The 14,930-nt window shown below is 40.7% G+C and overlaps 1 protein-coding gene across 3 annotated transcripts; it reads right to left on the reverse strand.

The window, feature by feature from the left end:
* Window positions 1-4,960: 4,960 nt before the first annotated feature.
* Window positions 4,961-14,655, reverse strand: LOC137796492 (endothelin-3). Of its 3 annotated transcripts, XR_011078592.1 has the most exons (5): window positions 14,307-14,655; window positions 13,356-13,584; window positions 7,974-8,126; window positions 7,302-7,541; window positions 4,961-7,195 (listed from the first exon to the last, which is right to left on the reverse strand). XR_011078592.1 is itself a non-coding variant. In XM_068594447.1 (4 exons), the coding sequence occupies exons 1-4, from the start codon at window positions 14,374-14,376 to the stop codon at window positions 7,457-7,459; spliced, it is 534 nt and encodes a 177-aa protein (XP_068450548.1). In that variant the 5' UTR covers window positions 14,377-14,655; the 3' UTR covers window positions 4,961-7,456. The 3 variants fall into 3 exon arrangements, 2 of the variants coding, with proteins under 2 accessions (XP_068450548.1, XP_068450547.1); XM_068594447.1 differs by having other exon boundaries at window positions 4,961-7,541; window positions 13,356-13,581; XM_068594446.1 differs by having other exon boundaries at window positions 4,961-7,541.
* Between the last annotated feature and the right edge of the window lie 275 nt (window positions 14,656-14,930).

Consider the following 14,930-nt stretch of genomic DNA (forward strand, 5'->3'; position numbering starts at 1 on the left):
TGACGCAAACAATTCGTAGTTGGTTTTAGTGCGCACTGTATCATTTCATGTCCCAATTAAATGTATTTCTGTATGAAACCTACGTCTGTGTTCACGCATCTTTTCTCATGTGACCCCTTTCTAGCCAATCATGCGTGGCGTCGTCTCTAATGTTGATGAAGTGATTTGTGGGCACAGCTGCTTAAAGCTCATTTGAGGAGAGTTTTCACAATATATTTCATTGCACCAGTAAGCCCAGTTCTTTATTTAAATAACTTTGCTTCCGGGTCTTTACTTAATGTTTCGAGTTTGTTCCAGCACGAGGGAATTTGATCCACAAATCAAAAACTGACACCAACTTCAGAGCTTAACACCTACTGTACATATGTCAAACTCATGGCCCGCCACGTCATTTCATGTGGTCCGCGAGAGCTTTGCCTTAAGGTCTTATTGTCTAAAAATAAATAGGTCAAAAACATGCTTTGACCAAAAACTACATTTCCCCACAAAGCATGCCTATTATGTTTCCCGCGATGCACCGAGCGCCGCCGCTCCCATAAAGCCTAGTTTATGATTCTGCGTCAAGCCGTAGCTACGCCGTCGACGCACACCCCTACGCCGTAGCCTGACGTGCACCTCCTAAAAATCCTAACTACACGTTGCGTTGACGTGGACCGCAAGCGTTGTGATTGGTCCGCTAAGAACGTAATTTCTGGCAGTTGCTTTTTTTTTCAAGTGGTCGTACAGACCACCTCCGCAAACGTCTTCTCTGCCGCCTGCACTTCAACATATGCAACAAAAAAATCATCATAGTTATAATAATTATAATGCCGAAATTAGTATAGAAATATTAGGAACCTTTTAAGCATGTGTATATGACAAAACAGGCAAAACAAGAGATATATTTAATTGCTCAAAAAAAGTTACGATGGTGCCCCCCTCCAAAAAAAAAACAGTGTTACAGTTACAACCGGCCCCTTAAAGGAGACCACGATGCTGATGTGACCCGGGGTGAAAATGAGTTTGACACCGCTGACCTTAGGTGTGACGCCTCATTATCAGGAGGTCACAAGTGTTGGGCTAGAAATTCATCCAACTCCTGGGATGGAGGGCAGAATTATATCACCTCCTTTCCCTTGCACACTCATGTATTAAAAGGTTTGCCCATCCCTGTCCCAGAACCATGATCTTGTAACGGGCTCGACCTGGTCAAAGTTAAGGGGGAGCTCCTTTCCCTAAGGCCTGCCGTGTAAGGAGGGCCCGTTTTAGAACCCTCTCAATTTGCTTTCGATTACAATTTATAGAGACAATGACGGATGTTAAAAACCTCTTTCGTCTGGCTTTCCTCGTGGCCTACCTGCACTATTGAGCCACGTAATCCAGCAAACTGTTTCCTCTAATAGAAAGGGACGATGAACCGCTTTACACTAAACTTACACAATGGCCCTGTGTTTTCCTCTGTATCTCAACAACCTGGAAGTTATCTCCTTCCATTAAACAGGAGTCCCCATTAAGTGGATAACTAGACTCTTATTCCAGAGTATAAAAGATTTATTTCAACAAGATTTATTATACATACAATACTTTTACTGCAACTGTCTTTCTTTGGAGGTCAGCCTCGCAAGATGTAAAAAAAACAGTCAAAAAGTAATATATGTTTAAAAGGTTATAAGGTTAAAACACTGTGCGGGGGTCGCCCCCGCTGTACTGAAAGACTCAGTTTACTCACAGCGTAAGAAAGTCTAAAAGAGTGGTTCAATCTTAGGTACATAGTCCGAGAAGGAACTGAAGAAGTGCGCAATTATCTTGGTGTATATATAGTCAAGTGCGAGGGAGGATCTATAGTGGGAGTAGACAATGATTTACTGATCTGACCTTGGTGACACGCTTAATACGTGTTTGTAGATACAGCTTCAAAAACTTCCAAAAAGGGAGGCTGAACAGGTGGATTAGGATTAACTGGCGCCTTGTACGCAGAGTTGGCAGATAAAACGTGCCGATGCTGTTTGATGGGGTCATGTTAAGTGTACAGGTGTCAGACCCTACATTAGTGTGAGTAATGGGTGTCTGTGGTTCAACATGCTCTGACCTCGGTCACAAGTTCAATACCATCTTTGCAGCAGGATAGATTTTCCCACGACCATATTTAGATTTGTCATAAAAAAACAGAAATGTACTAAAGCACATTTTCACTCAAAACCTTCATAGTTATAGTCCAAAAAGAGGAATGAAAAATGGAAAGAACTTTAGAAAATAAAAGAAATCGTAGTTTACATAAGCCAATCCTCAACACTCCAATAACAATGTGGACAGCCTCCCAACAAAATAAACATCACATTTTTTGACACTGTTGAACCCAAAGCCCCAATCTACCTGCAACCCCAAACAATTGTTGCTGTTACGCAGCTCTCCACGTGCCCATCTCCGCCTAGTCTCTGCAGATTTTTTAGCTGCATCAACTCATCATTCTATCACCCTCATCACCGCCACCAGGTTTGGACTCCACGGGGGATTTATCTTGTCGCTGATCGGGGCAGACGGCCTTCAATTACGAATCTCCCTGTAGAGTCCAAGCGCCAAAGACTCAGTCAAGTCTTTATCGTCACATAACATCAGTTAACAATAAACAATGCTCCTTTCTTTTTTTGAATGGTTTCTCCTGATTCAACTCTCTCTGGCCTTGACTTTCACTGCAATGGCCATCACCTTTATGGAAACAGTGATAACTCAAACATGTCTATTATTTGGTATTAAGCCAAAAAAACATTTATTTAAAATTTTTCGGTGTTGCGTCATTCACGCCTCTCACATCATTCGTGCAGGCGGGAATTTGCATTGCTCACATCATTCATGTCTGTGAATAGACTTTGCATGTAATCTACTTGCACAAAAAATTTGCAACGCTTTCGGTGTGAACGCAGCGTCGGAGTTGGTGGAGACCAAACAAGAGCTAAATGGAGAGTGGAGTCTGATACGAACCCAAACTACGGCAGCAGTTAAAACAGGAAAGTAAATGAATATACCTGAATATCTCATTTCAGAATGATAGTAAGGAAACATATTTATCAAAATTTGTATTTCTAATTTGCATGATTCTTAACCTTTAGAGAGTTCAAATGATGTTTTAAAAAAAACAGTAAAAACTGACACTATCGAGTGCGAAAAGCACAGGTTGTGAGATACGCTTCAGCTTGATTGATTTGTGATTTGTACCATTAATGAAGGTCCAGTGCAGTGTTTCCACACTGCACTGGACCTTCAGTGTGGACTTCTGTGTTCCTTGTACACATGAAAGAGTGTAAGCGTAAACTGAATCCGTATAAGAGATCTTATCAAATTCCAGTGCACATTTTTCCGTATTGGTGTTGTCTTTTGGCTTCACAAGTTGTTGGATGTGGATTCATGATTTAATCCTGCCCATAGTTTAACAACCCATATTGCTTTCATGTTTGAACATCAAACTCTTTTCCAAATGCCAGGTGCAAAAGTCGCACATGGAAAGCTTTATTCCTCCATTAACATTTGGCTTTGCAGGAACATTTTTTCATCTTATCTATCCTATCTATTTTCAAGCAATGCCACCATGCAGGCAAAAGCAATGTCTCTCCACAGCATACGAGAGGCTTAGAGGGACAGAGAGACTTTTTCTCCCCACACTTTCAGGTGTTATGGTAACACAGTGGTGACGTCTACGCCAGGTATTACAGTCACAGATTGTTGCCGATGTCTAAGCCTATATAGCATCCAATCTGTTGGATCAATTTCCAATCCTAGTCAACCATTGTGTAGCCTCATTCAAATCCGAACCTAAATCAAAGTGATCTGACATCCAGCCCGCCACAATGTGTGTAAAACCATCCATCCATCCATCCATCCATTTTCCGCCGCTTATCCGGGGGTCGGGTCGCGGTGGCAGCACACCCAGCAGACCGACCCAAGCTTCCCCGCCTGTGTAAACCCGCCAGTTTTATGATGAACTGAAATCATTTTTACGCTTCTCCGTAAGTAATTAGGTCTGAGGATTCAACTTGACAGGTCAGAGACGGCTCCCGGCGTAAGAGCAACGCCTTAGTGAAACTCTGTATTACATCATTCTATCATGCCAAGACACATTAAGTGTCCAGTATGTACGCTGCGCACATCTAACATCAGTTCGGATTTCAGACATATGTGGACCATATGTAGGCACAATCTGGACAGTTTTTCAAACGTAGATCTCCATCATCTTCACTCTCACAAAGGAGTGAAAGAGAAAGAGAGGAGGAAAACTGGGGCTGCAGCACAGCTGAGACCTGCTGAGTCCTAAGTCAATGCTGATAAAAACCCGACTCATCTGTTCTTTTAAAATAAAAGCTTTTAAATGACAAAATAATGTGAGAGTTTAATTGTGAAGAATTTCTAGGTCACCAAATTAGTAGAGCTTTTTATTAATTCTATTCTTCAACAAACAAGTACACTAATCTGGTCACACAAGTGTAACCACGGCCTAAGTTATTCATCAAAATCCACCTTTTCAGAACTGCTTTTGATTGTGTAGCTCTTTTATGAAGATTTTGATGTTTGTAAAGTGTCTTGGAGTATTTTGAAAAGTGCTATATAAATCAAATGTATTATTATTATGTTGTTTGAACTTTGTGTATGTTATAGAAGAGGCAGCCATGTGAGTTCATCCAGGTGAGGCGTTTTGTGTTCCAGTCTTCACACATTGCCACAAGAGAAATAGTTCCTCCAGCCAAAAACAACGGCACCGACAAAGATGATGAAAGGCGACTGTCGTACTGTATACTTTATGCAAAAACACATTTGTTCAGCTTCAGTTATGCCACACTTATGTTTTTCTGCAAATATCTACAACCATGAAACCATTAAAGTGATGGTTACAGTCAGGAAATGTCTAATCAAAGAATAAATAACATCTCAAAACCAGACTTGGTACTTTATAGTGTTCAACATAACAATAATTGCAAACACAATTTGGTCCATTCTGGAAATGTATTGATGTTCAATTCCCGGTCGAGCATCGGTGTTTGTTTTATGTTTATTTTGTCCTCACAACAACCAGCCCCCACATGACACCTACAAAATCAACACTCCTACCAAGCGTTATTAGAAGTTAAAACGATTATGGAAACAGCTCAAGAATGTTTAACTTGATTGAATTCAATTGGATCCAGGACCGACTGTGGTCCTAACATGATGCAAACAATAAGACAAAGACAAACAATAAGTCCTCAGCGAACATCAGGAACAACCACAGAGAAAACTGAAAACTGTGTCTGTCATTTTATTCACATAAAGATATATTTCACCGTCGTTAGTTGAACATTTCTGCTGTTTGCAGGCAAACTGGAGACATAAGAATTTAAATTCCGCATCCGCCATCGTGAGCACACCAGAAAATCCGAACATTGATGTTGGACAATTATGAAAAGTCATGGACTATGTTTAATACATTAATTTATAAGATTGTGGTTGGGATTAAGATTCATAAACACTTGGTTAGAGTTTGGAGAAGGTTGTGAGAATTTTTAAAAACAACAAACATTTAGTGTTGGAGCTTGGGGCAAGTTGGATCAATATGAAAGGCTTTCTCAAAGAAAGCCTTTCATATTGATCCAACTTGGTTACACTAAGCATGCACTGTTATTGGTTAATATAACGATATGAATCTGATTTATGGGTTATATCTATAGCTGTGATTTATGATAAACTGCTGGTTTAAGACTAGAAAAACGCTTTACAAGTCCATTTATTATACTGGAATAATGTCCTCTTGTCAAGGAGTCACCAAAATATTCAAAGCGTGCATATTCTGTAGTTTCAACAGTTTGATCTTAAAATCCATGAGCAGATGTAATATTTGAACCACAGATCATTAGTGTTATCCCGCCTATATACATATTGCAATTACCAGAAAGCATGACATTATGATCCTTATACGTACTCTGTATGGGTGTAGAAAGAGCCTCTAATCAACCTAACATGGTTGATCAGACACCAAATTTCCGAGCACATTAAATTGGGGGAAATTTTATTTTGAGGGCTTTAAGTGTAAAGTTAGCTCAAGGTGCGAGCCTGACTCCACCCACAATATTATTTTAAAAATGTGGTGAAAAGGTTTTAAACCAATGAAATACAGATTTGTATACATTCGGAAAGAAATTTAATATTAACAATATTATAGTCAATATTAAAACCAGCACAGGCTTTTCATCACAGTACAGTCATATCATTTAGTTTTCAGCTCTACAAAAGCACATTCGAGTGTGCAGGACATCTTTAAATAAAGTCAGATGTGCATCAGAATATTTCAAACATTAAGCAAGAAATCTGTGTTTCTTTTGTCGGACTGAAACGGATGTGATGTGGCACTTTGCTGAAGCCCCATGGACAACAAACCATGGCTTCTAGCTGTCACTCGAAACAGACGGAGTATGACTTAACAGCCTGAAATGGCATTTTGTAATCATATTCAACGAGTGTCGTGTGTTTTTCCTCTCAGCTCGTTTTGCTATTTTTGCAAGAGGGCTCTGAATTGCATCACACTGAGAAAGACTTGACTCTGAGCGTAAACTTGGCCCGACTTCATTGGTGCTTGTTTCCTCAGTTAAACTGTACTTTGAACTGTTCGGTAGCTTCCTGCACATGGTTTGTGTTTGATAAAAAAAAAAGTTTAGGGTTAGGTAAAATTCTTTGTATGCTATTCATTTTCACATCATTTATTGTTTCAAACGATTGCTTTGGTCATGAATGCATAAATGTGAATATTATTTTTTTAAAGCACATTTTTACGGAACAGTGTCGTTTTGACTGGATACTTTACCACAGAGACTGTTGATTAGTATCATCACATATATAATTCTATATACAACATCTTATTACACCTTTATAGTACATATACTATTGTACGAAAAATATAATTTAGAGCCTATATATATATATATATTGCAATACATTTCATATTCACAAGACTTGGATACAGCTTAATAAAAGTCCCTTTACCTCCAAAAAATCTCATGGGAAGATGGAGTAATTCACTGAAATGCTTTTAACAGTTACTGTTGAAACTAATGAAACAACCTAATGAAGAAGATGATATAATGGACGTTTCAGTGACTGCGACAAATTGTGAATTTGTAAAGAATGTCATATTTTAACAGCACGCGTTGAGGTGGTGGATTGGGGTGGCAGCAGCTCTTGAAGGGGCCTCCACATCCTGTGGCATGAACACGTTTGAGCTCAAAGTCTTTCATGGTTGACACAAGCATGCCATGTGAATCATTCCTCAGCTGTGACAAAATAATGAAAAACATTTTCCACACCTGCTGAGCAGATGCAGGCACTTCGCTTTCTGTTTTTGTGCAAGCAGCTTCGCGGTTAAACATCCGTCAGTCTGATGACCAGGAACGAAGTAGAAATGGGATGCCTCATGTAAAAAGACAAGTCGTGTCCATTTTCTAGGTCATGAGCGTGTCACTTATACGTCCATTTCAGGTCCACTGCGCAGAGATGCTGTCCTCTCGTCTGTTTCAGGCGCTGCTGGAGCTGCTCTCTTCTGCCAGCTGGGGAAAAAACACCAATACTTAAGGATTCAAACATTGTTCAAAGACCAATGTAAACCAAAGGCTTTTCTTTCAACATTTGTTTTATAAAACGTCAAACTTTACTCTATTCACATGTGTGAAGTTAGCCACTTTGGCCACATTTAGATTTGTAAAGCGCTTATTGACAGTTGGTGGTTTTACCCATGAAAATTAAACGATAGGGTCAGATTTGATTTATTACTCCCATATCATAGCAACAGCATCTCACGCGTGCGAGCTGCAGCAGTTCAGTGGCAGTCGTATTTACACATGCGTGAGGCCCCAGCGTAGTTTAAACGGACCCTAGCATGCCAGTCTGATATGTGCTTTGGTATTAAAAGTGGTACGCTAATTGGTTGGGGACAGATGTTCTCCCTAAAAAGAAGAAATACTGGTAAACATTGGAGTTACCTGTCCGTGCAGAAGCTGCTGCAGTGAGGGTCAGCCTGCAGTGTGCACACACAGCGCTGGGCTGCCTCCCCCTTCCTTCGCTGCTCAGGATCAGTGGAGCGTTTCACACGCAGGGAGCCCTGGTAGCTGGACATACCATACGGGACAGTGTGCCTACAGACACACACACACACACACATGTGGTAAGGAGTGACCAGACAGATAGGAAACCCTGCACATCAGACTACATATTTTACAAGATTGTAGTATCTTGTATAATGTTTTACACTTCGTCAGGTCTGTGGTGATTTCAGAGGCTTTTGTCGGTGGCTGACAGTATAATACTGGACTGCATTATACTGGCAGGTGTTTTTAATATTTTGTCCTCCACCATTAGCCACAGGATCGGGACACAATAGAGTAAACACATTTTAGAGTAATGTAGTCCAGTACAACAAAACTACAGACTGTAACATCTCATATCTATCTTACTGAATCAATCTGAAGCAGTTACTATAACTATTTAGCATAAGTTTTGCAGTTATGATTTATCTCACGGCTGTTGGATTGTGAGGATTGTGAAGTTGTACCTTCTAAATTGAAGTCAATGTGTTTTGAATTCAATACGTATGTTTGAAAGTAATCACAAGTAAAAGAAGAGGAAAATTAAAATAATTTGAACTCATAAATTAGTTATATGTTTTGGTAAAGATCCTTTTCAGGCCCCTTTTCTACTTGGCAATAAATGAACTATAACCAGGTGATTTGAACAAAAGGTTTTGTAAATGAGCACTCATGTGGTACAATATATTACGGTTTTGCTTGGTATGAAAATTCTGAAAATAAAAACATGAAAACCCGATAAGTAAATAGTAAATGCTGCATTTACAGAGGCGTGAAAAATGCATTTTATTGCATATGGAGAGCTGGTAATAGAATCACTTTTGCGCTATATTTAGTCTCTCTCTCTCTTTTGTTATCTGCATTGTTGTAGCATAACAAACAAAAGTCACTAACACGCAGGCATTCATCGGATTTAGTGGTATTCTGCTTATATTAACATTATTTATTCTGTTAGATTGTTGCTCCGTCCACAAAGAGAAGCCAGACCGAGAATCCTTTCATGGTGAGCAGTCAATCACCACGGGAATTGTAATATTGCCCGGAGTCATTTCAGTTTCTACAACTTGGGTCTAATTTACATATTTTTGCCCATTGCTTGTATTTGTTATTGTAACAATATCTGTGGTAAAACATTACCCACCACATCACCACATCGCACAAGCAGTCAGACGTTCAGAAACAGGTCAACAGTTCAGCCAGTCATCACTCCCTTTCACAGAGGCCAAATGGAACGTAGGCACACGCAAAATGTTGGTAATAATTCCTCATCGTACAAGAAAAGTGTTTGCGTGCACAACTATGGCAGGTCATAGGTCAGAGCTGGACCTGTGGGCCAGCCTGTAAACTATTATACACGCGTACAGTAGACAGTCTGGGTAACAGTGTTCCAAATGATGAGAGATCTTGACAACTATTTGATGAGAGTAATTTCTCTGCATCTTTTCCCCCATTGGATGTGTGGATGGCACCACATTCCCAGATGTCAATAGGTAGCTCTGTTAGCACAGGAAAGAATGATGGGTAAAGATGGGCTTTGCTGCATGCATGTGAGCAACTCGCACTGCCCTGCCCTCACGTCTTGTCATTTACTCTCCAAACGGCTGTAAATTATGATGAAGAACCAGCTAGCCAAAGTGAAAAAGAAAATAAATTTCATCAAAGTGAAGTCAAACCACATGGCACCGCCTGCTACCTTTGGAGTACAGCTGTGGTTCTCTTGAGCAACTTCACCTGGATGGTGTTGGAGGATCTTCAGGCGAACCCAGAACAACACATCAGAAAATCAGGGAAAGGGACTTTTTTAGCGCCTTTCTGGTCTTCTGTTTTGACACTACATCATTCACCCATTCACACGCTGATGGCAGTGGCTACCATGCAAGGTGCCACCTGCACTTCAGGACATTCATACACAGCTAGCACAGCGTTGGAGGATTGGGGATTGAAGCGGCAACTTCTGATTTAAGGAATAACTGCTCTCTCTCTGGGCCAAAGTGGCCCAACTAGCTCGGTCTAGCTCGTCCAACACTAACCCGTAAGACAAACACATATGTTGACCAAAAAACAGCACTACTACTATACTTCCCTGAATGCACCACAGTTTAATCATACAAGCCTGATACATCTCCAGTTATTACGTGAGGCCCCAACAAGATGAACATTAGCGTCTCACAGCCTGACACTGATATACCGGCACCAGTATGCCCAGTAAAATGACTCTCGAACAGCCGAGCATGGTGGCCCCATTAAGCACATATATTCCTCTATCCATCCATCAGCCGCGACCTCTTGTCAGGCTCACAGGGGGACTGGAGCCCGTCCCAGCTGTCACTGGATGAAGGCAAAATACACCCTGGACTAGTCTGTCAGCAGTACAACAGCTTGTTACAGGGTCACGAGGGGCCTTGTGCGTGCAGTCATTAGGTGCAATATGTTGAGTAATTCTCTTCCTCTTGCTCCTCCAAATGTCTTTTTGTGACAAACTTAAGCAAACTGCTTCGGTTTGCTATTAGTCTTGTTGTATCTTAGTCCCAAATCAAAAGCAGCTCGCAGAAAGTGAGCTACTGGTCTTGTTGGTAAGGCTCCAGGGTGTTTCCATTGAACAAATGTTTGCATTATCTGGTGACTTTGTCATTTACTCCTCTGTGTTTATTGTCTAAGCCAAGCAAACACGTTAGACGCCACAACCTCACACATTCACCAGTATGCCCAGGATTGTCAAAAATGACTGCCGGGCATGGCCCCAAAACCAAAGTTATGTACCTGGTTTTAACGTTTTTTTGCCATAAGACCTGCAAGTCAGGGGACAAAAAGTCTCGTTGTCCCTCAATTTCTGTCACCTGTGATCCCAGCTGGATGACATCAAGCAACAGAAATGTAATAACCTTCTCTAACACCTCAAACTTGTTATGAATTGCATCAACAATTTCAGGCAAGCGTCAAATTAACTTTAATACCTATGATTACTGTTAACATAAAAATGCATCAGTAGTGGCAAACCCCTGACAAGTGATTTGTTATTTGTACTATCTCTTTAATTTCTGAGATTGCCTTACTGTGAGAAGAAATGAGCACATACAGAAAAGGAATGGGTCATATTATATTGCCATGTGTGCAGAACAAAAGGCATGGAACAAACAAATGCAATGTGCTCTTTTAACAGTTTGTACTTTCTTTTGAACGCGCTGCAAAAAGTGCTCCCCTTTCAGGAGATTAAAGGACTTAAAAGGAAACTTCTAACAGGATCTGCCTTTGTTTAGCCAGTATCTATTCAGACATGACAGTTTATCCTGGTATATATTTTGCACACTGATATAGAGATTTCTGACCTTGTACTTATATTTTTTCACTGAGCAAAATTGTTTGAACTTTTTTTGAAACAGATTTTGCACATAAAGGTTGCTTTACTCAGTCAGCACTACTTAGCCTCAGGCTCTGAAGCAGCTTTCTATAAAGAAAATGAATCCTGCTGATGATATCAATGTGTTATTTAAACTATTCATCTTGGAAAGAGAGGGACGTTTCTCAACCTCCACTGAACAGTTCATGGTAATCTTAAACCAAAGTGAAACTAAGCTTGGAAACGAGACTTGGCAAGTTATTTTCTGACGATCTGTCTTTCTGTCCACGGGACAAACCTGACACCACCTTGCTGTGATTTATTTAGCGAAGCTTTCACCAAGACCTGCGTCAATCACATTTAATGATTTGTGATCGCCAGCTGCTAAGCTACACATCTGAAGTCATTTCTGCATCTGACCCTTACATCTGATCTCTACTTTTCAAGATGAGGTGGAGGTGAAAGGCCCGGACACAACGAATCGACTGCCAAACAACAGCCAAATAGGACTTACTTTCTGCACCAACTTGAGAGCAAATAACCATACCAGCTGGCGGTAGTCTGTTTTGGTTTTTTTCAAACCGGTCTACTTGGAAACCGGAAGACCTACAGTATGCGGATATACAAGCCGCTGTGAGGATACGTACATGAAACAATGCTTTTTTTTATTTACACCTCTCTCACTGACAACTTAGTTTCTTTCCAGATAGCCATGTTGTTGTGAAAATGTTTGACTATGGGAAAGATAGAGGGAGGAGGCTTCTCTGCGTGCCCTCTTGTCTTTACTTGTTTGATGTCCTCAGCCCCGTTTCTCTTCTCCGGTGCCCAATCAATACGCTTATTCGGCCAAAATAGTCTCCGGCAAGGGCAGATGGGTGTCAAAGAAGACATAGCACAAGTAAGGCGCCAGACGCTCGACAAAAGCCGGACACGGGCCACGTGTCACGGCCTTCACACTATAACCCTTAACCTTACACTGGCCTCCAAAGAATGTGAAGATAATGAAACTACCTTCTGTGAGCTTGCACAGAGATGATTTGACATGGTGCTGAAGGAATGAGTCCTAAAACTCGTAAATGAGTCTTCCGGTTGTTTCTTCTCAAAGTCAAGTAGTTTTTTGGGATAATATATGTGGTTCACACAGACTTGATATAACGTGTTGTTCTTTGATATGAAATACGTTGGTAAGTTCACTTTGTGAATTTAGAATCTAAAAAACATGACAATTTTTAGGGTTTTAATGGCTGTTGACAGCCTTTTTGGATTTCTGGAGTAATACAGAGAGATATCTAAAATGCCCCTTAGTGAAAACCGTCGACTCTAATACGTCATCAAAATGAAACAAGAACGTTAAACGTGGTTTTATGCAATGTTCAGATTTGTGTTCTGGGAATCTGCACATGTTCAATAAAAATATATGGGTGATTTACCAAGTCAAATCAGGAGCTATCTTCTGTGAAACATTAGCAAACAATATACCAACACCAAGTGACAAGAGGACAGACCTTTTGCCTGCAGCTGAATTCATTCCACATGATATAACACCTAAGCCACAAAGGAAAATAAATCAACTCACGCCCAACTTAATTAATGTGCAACTGTAAAAAAAAAAAAAAAAAACATGGACGTGACACTGTAGGACACAATGTCTTTGATCTCATCCAGGTATGTTTCAGAAAGCAAGAGCTGCTCGCCCTTCCCATAAAATTCCAGATGAGAGTTCTGCATAAGCAGAAGGAACAATTGCTGCACTGCTCTCTGTCACGCCTCATGCAAACTTTTAGGCACTAAATCTAACCGCTAACCTGCTTGGTGCCGCAGGCGTGCATCATGTGGCATCACCCAACGGAGGTGACCTCAGAGGGACTTAAGTTTGCACAAAAAAAAGCAAAGTCTAGATGAGGAATAAAGCGCTGCACAGCAGCACTGTAAGGCACTCTTACTCTGGCGTGTTGATCCAGATGATGTCCAGATGGCAGTAATACACACACTCTTTGTCCCTGTAGCTGTAGCATGTGCACCTCTTGGACCGCCTCCTGGCGCCCGGCAGGTCGCAGGTGGAGCACGGCTTCTCTCCGCCGGACAGGAGCTGCTCGCTGCCGGGCAGCAGCATCTCCACCGCAGCCTCCAGCTCCTTCCTCTGGCTCACATCTTTTCGAGAAGAGGAACCTGCTGGATCACGGCAATTTGAGAAGAAATGGCATTAACTCTCTAATTCATATATTTATATTAAGTTTAGGTTGAGAAAATAAATGTGACCTCGGTGACTGGTGGACAGGTCTATAGCATTGGCTATCTGATAAAACATTTCAATTATGGATTAACTCAATAGGGCTGGGCTTTATGGGCAAAATCAAATGTCATATAACAAATATCTTGATGACGATATTGTAAGGTTGACCATAAGTGCTGTCACAAAATATTTACACAATTGTTTTTTGGTTAATAATTATTAGTAATGTGAATATAATGACCAAATGCCAAATAAAAGAACAACTCAAAGAGATTGAATTCAGAAAGGAATGCCATTTTACTGCATTGTCTTTAAAACCAGGTACATCTGTTACGTCATATAACAATATTACGGTCTTACCAGGGTGCTGTGCGTACTCTGTTACATATAATTAAAAACTGTTAAAAAGGAGAGGACACTGTGACCTCCTGTTACCTGACACATGTGTCATTATCTTTGCATTTGGATGATTAGTTAAGCAGTTATTTGAAAATTGCAACAACGTATAGACTTCAATCGTACTTGTATGTTGGTTTTGTGATATGCAATATGCAAACAGGTGCTGTGATCATAAATCACTGCTTATTCTATGTAAACATAATTTGCGTTTAATAAAAAAAAGAGCAGCAAAAAAAAACTACAGTCTCATCATACTACTCACCGTTTGCCAAAGATGCTGTCACCACGATGAGAAACAAAACTCCCACATCAACCGATGACACATTAGCCATCACACATAAAACATCAGAAAATGAAAATGTAAAAAAGTGAACTGCGTCCCGCGCGACCTCCTCAGTCCTCCTCAGGAAACATCTCGCTGAGCCGCTGACAGCCGGTGGAGCTGCGCGTGTCTGGTGTCCGCTCAGACGCTCACTGCGGGTTATTATGAGCCGACATTCAGCAACAAGTCACCTGCAGTCACACGCTTGCTTCCGGCTGCGAGTTTTCAAAATAAAAGCCTCCCGGTCGTGAGTCAAAGAGAAGGGTCGAGACTCCTTTTGGAAGGAGCTGTCCAGTTTTGCTTTACTGTTGACCGCTCACTTCTGGGATCGTCCATGAATGTAGTATTTTTTAAAAATATTAAACATACATCTTATTTTGATTTAAAAAGAGCACAATTGCAATGTAGCTAATATATTACAGCAGTGGTTCTCAAACCCTTAGGGGTACTTAAAGGCACTCCAGGGGGTATGTGAGATTTGTAAAACATATCTTTAAAATGAGCAGCCATTCAAAAGTCCGTGTCTAATACATATTCAATCAAATATAAATGTAAGTTTATTAA

The sequence above is a fragment of the Clinocottus analis genome, unplaced genomic scaffold (genome assembly GCF_023055335.1).
Source record: "Clinocottus analis isolate CAN_PGR_092001 unplaced genomic scaffold, fCliAna1.0.p SCAF_3, whole genome shotgun sequence".
Taxonomy (NCBI): Eukaryota; Metazoa; Chordata; class Actinopteri; order Perciformes; family Cottidae; genus Clinocottus; species Clinocottus analis.